We start from the raw sequence: 4,244 nt of genomic DNA on the forward strand, positions 1-4,244 counted from the left end.
GTCCAAAAAGTCTTAAATATATTGTTCGGCAGTCAATTCAATTCTAAGCCTATCAATTTTGCTAATTTAGTTTTAAACCATTGGTGATTTACCAATCCAGTCCTAAATCTTTTGAAATTTTGCCGATTTAGTCACTTGGATAATTGGTGAAAAGGAGTCTATTGACAAGTTGTCAAAAGGTTTAAGACTAAATTAATAACTCGCCTAAAAGTGTAGGACTAAATTAGTACGAATGAAATGTTTAAGACTATAACTTGACAAATCGTCAAAAGATTTAGGACTAAATTGGCATAATTGAAAAGTTTAGAGTGGAATTAGTCATTGTACAATAAGTTCAGAATTTTTTGGAAAATTTGCCCCAAAAATTAATGTATGTGTATAATAGAACATGTAGGACAATGACTTGGAATATCTCTGCAAGAGATTCAATAAAGAAATCTCCCATTTCCAATGGCAATGCTTGGCATAACCCGACAAGTGCTAGAGACACCAGCTGGAAGCTTCTGCAATAAAATACACTCTTTGTGTTCTTTTTTGTTCTCATTGTCGGCTCCATTCCGGATGCCTTGACCTCCAAGGCTGCCCTTCTGTCTTCACCATAAGGCCCTTTCAGCCCTGCATAGATATATCAGTTTGCACTCGCGTTTTGCTTTCTTCTTGCTTGATCATCTTGGTGTCTTCTTCATCCTCCTCTCTTATCTGTCTTCATAGAGATTCACCCCCTTCTTTTCCATCTTCGCCTCTTCGCGAGTTTTCTTCCAGTAGGATGATGTTCTGGAGGTGTTTATGCTGCATCTCGAAATTTGACGAACGGCCAGAGATCAGGTAAACGTTCGACGGGCCAGCTGCCGATCTTCTGTAGCTAGTATGTCGATCGAGTTCGAATGAATGTGCTTTGTTTTGACGATTTTTTTTGCTATTTTGATGTATTCTTTCTGAAGCGTGAGCAACAACAAGGACTACCCATGGGAAATTTACTCTCTCAAGGAGTTGCTACACGCGACGAACAACTTCCACAACGACAACAAGATCGGGGAGGGCGGTTTCGGAAGCATTTATTGGGGTCGAACAAGTAAAGGCGTAGAGGCAATTATGTCCATTTCTTGTGTTTCTATTTGAGATTATTTCCCTTTGTTCCATGCGAAACAATACGAATGCATGGCCTCGGTAAGACTGAATAGAGACTCCTGTAAGCTCTGTGAAACGATGTTAAACTTGACTGAATACTATCGCAGGTCGCGGTGCAAAGACTCAAAGCGATGAGCGCGAAGGCCGAAATGGAGTTCGCGGTGGAGGTGGAGATTCTTGGCAGGGTGAGGCACAAGAACCTTCTAGGGTTGAGGGGATTCTACGTGGGCGGCGATGAGAGGTTGATCGTGTACGATTACATGCCTAATCATAGCTTGATAACTCATCTCCATGGCCAACTCGCCGAAGATTGCTTGCTCGATTGGCCGCGAAGAATGAGCATCGTGCTCGGATCAGCTGAGGGTTTAGCGTAAGTGACCTCACTGAATCGCTGGCTATGTGACCTGGTTACGACTCCTAGAATCACCACTAGCAAATCAGATTTACGGTTATGTTCGAGAACAAATGTCCTCCAAACATGTTTTATTAGAAATTCAGATTCCTTAGCCATCGCACTGTAGGAACATTATTCAGTCTAGATTTTCAACTTACTCATGGAGATTAGGTTTCTCAGCACCTTCTAGATCTGAATTTTCACTACATGCTGCTCAAATTTTAGCCTGTGTTCTCTTGCTCGTTTAAGGTACTTGCATCACGAGGCAAATCCTCACATAATTCACCGAAACATAAAGGCGAGTAATGTCCTTCTGGACAACCAATTCCAAGCGAAAGTTGCGGATTTCGGTTTCGCTAAACTTATCCCGGACGGCGTTACTCATTTGACGACAAGAGTGAAGGGAACGCTAGGCTACTTGGCTCCCGAGTACGCGATGTGGGGGAAAGTTTCGGACAGCTGCGACGTCTACAGCTTCGGAATATTACTCCTAGAGATAATTAGTGCCAAGAAGCCACTGGAGAAGCTTCAGGGCGGAGTGAAGCGCGACATCGTGCAATGGGCGACGCCATATGTGCAGAAGGGCGCGTTCGACCACATAGCCGACCCGAGATTGGAGGGGAAATATAAACTGGACGAGCTCAAACTGGTGGTCATGATAGCAATGCGATGCACGGATCATAATCCCAAGAACCGGCCGAGCATGATAGAGGTCGTGCAGTGGCTCAAGGGAGGTCTGAGGCGGAAGAAAGAGATCGGACATGTCATCAGCAAGGCTAAAGAAGACGATGGTGACGATGAGGAGAACGATACGGACTACTACGAAGGGTCTGCCATAGACGAATTTGATGACAAGAGAAAAGCATGGAAGGCAACCAAGGTGAGATAATTATTTGGAGTTGAACGTCATTTTGTATTTGTGGGTGTATGTGATGTGGTGGTTTCTCTTGTCTTCGCTTATCGATGCTCGATCATAAGATCCACGCAAGTGAAAAGCGAAAGAACGAGACGACCCGACCCGACCCGGTCTTCTTGGATCTTGACTTGTCGGATACTTCTTCATTGTACTTCCTCGCAATCTGTCTTTACTCTCTTTGCATCAACCCCTTGTTGGTTTCAATCCTTTATCCTTTGGAAGGATGACATATGTGTTAATAATTGTTGCGGAGATGTGGGTCGATGTATCATACAACTTTTCATCTTGATTTCCTGTGGAGACTATCTTTGTATCTTCCTTCGTACACTTGAGAAGAAGTGTCTCTTGCATCCCCGACGTATTATGACCAAATGGGAAAATGACACAAATAGTCTCTAAATTTTGAAACCCGATGTGCAATATCATCCTTGGACTTTTTATTTGTTCAACGTAATTCTTGAACTATTCATAAATGTTCAATCTAGCCCCTAAACTTTCGATTTGTTCAATCTAGTTCCCTAGCTTTACAAAACAAAGTCGAATCAGTCCTTCCGTACTATTTACGAGTTTTCATAATGATTCTATTGCCTAGATTTTAGAATATCTTTTTTCATTTCAACCCATTTCCAAAACTACCTTTTTGGTCTTTATAAATATTGATTGACATTGTAGTATATTTTAGCTTCTTCCTTTTTTTTGGGTAAGGGTATATTTTAGCTTATGATCTCTACAATAGTACAAGTAAAATGTCATTCAGAGTTGTATCATGTGTATTGACGCTATTTTAATTACTTCATTTACGGATTCAACTAAATTTGAAGAAGAAAACACAAAGCACAAGAACTTGAAAATTTGATCTATCTAAAAATTAGGAACAAGATTTAGATTCATATGAGTACGAGATACCCATGTTTTCTTTTGTTGATTTAGGAAATAGGTTATATTAAAAAGATATTCTAAAATTCGGGTAAAAGTGTGAATATGCAAATGTTGAACTTTTTTGTGGAAAATTAAGGGACTAAAAGGACTGGAATTAAACTAATTTGCAGTACAAGGATAGCATTGCATATTAGATAAAAAATTGATGAACTATTTGTGCGATTCCTCCAAACCAAATAATCACATCGTTGTATGCTATGTGTTCTGGCCAAATTTTTTTCGGAAATCGAAACTCTCAATCTTAGCGACAGAAGAATTCGTCATGAACTTGATTATGTGCTACAACCATTGCGTAGAAGTACCTTTCGTATGAGGAGGTGTGTTGTGCCGGCAGCGATGGGGTTCATGTGTCATCTTCAAAAATGCACTTTCCACGTCGTGACGTTTTCGTATGGTCACATGATAAGATAATCTGGCTATAGCCCACTTTCTCAATTTAATATTTTGGCCCAACGGGCCAAATTGGGGAGCCCAAATAGAGGCCTAATCAATCATTCTGGTCCATTCCTTGAGCAAGTTCTATTTATCAAAGGCGTGGCGCGAGGCTTTGCCACGTGCTCGTCCGAAAACTTTAGGATGCGTTTGTTTCTCAGAAAAAGAATTATTTTAAAAGATGTATTTTTAAAAATAATAATTTATGTCGCTTGAAATGATTAATCAATGAAAAATATTTTCGATATTGACAATAATTAATATCTAAATATTTTCGAGGACTATGGAAATATTTTGTCCATAAAAAAATATATTTCAAATCAAACAAATGAAGCCCTAACGAGAAATTGTGATAATGTATCGTGTTATCCTTTTGTATTGTAGCATTTTTTGGCCCCTGCGTCCCGAAATTCATTCTTCATTCGTTTGGCTTTG

General features: G+C 40.1%; 1 protein-coding gene across 1 annotated transcript; it reads left to right on the forward strand.

Annotated features, from left to right (window-relative positions):
• The first annotated feature begins 730 nt into the window (after positions 1-730).
• Positions 731-2,415, forward strand: LOC115743958 (PTI1-like tyrosine-protein kinase At3g15890). The gene is made up of 4 exons (XM_030679003.2): positions 731-825; positions 942-1,086; positions 1,236-1,498; positions 1,772-2,415. Exons 1-4 carry the CDS (start codon positions 767-769, stop codon positions 2,409-2,411), a joined length of 1,107 nt encoding a protein of 368 aa, XP_030534863.2. The 5' UTR covers positions 731-766; the 3' UTR covers positions 2,412-2,415.
• Positions 2,416-4,244: the final 1,829 nt, after the last annotated feature.

Source organism: Rhodamnia argentea, chromosome 7, assembly GCF_020921035.1.
Source record: "Rhodamnia argentea isolate NSW1041297 chromosome 7, ASM2092103v1, whole genome shotgun sequence".
In the NCBI taxonomy this organism is placed as follows: domain Eukaryota; kingdom Viridiplantae; phylum Streptophyta; class Magnoliopsida; order Myrtales; family Myrtaceae; genus Rhodamnia; species Rhodamnia argentea.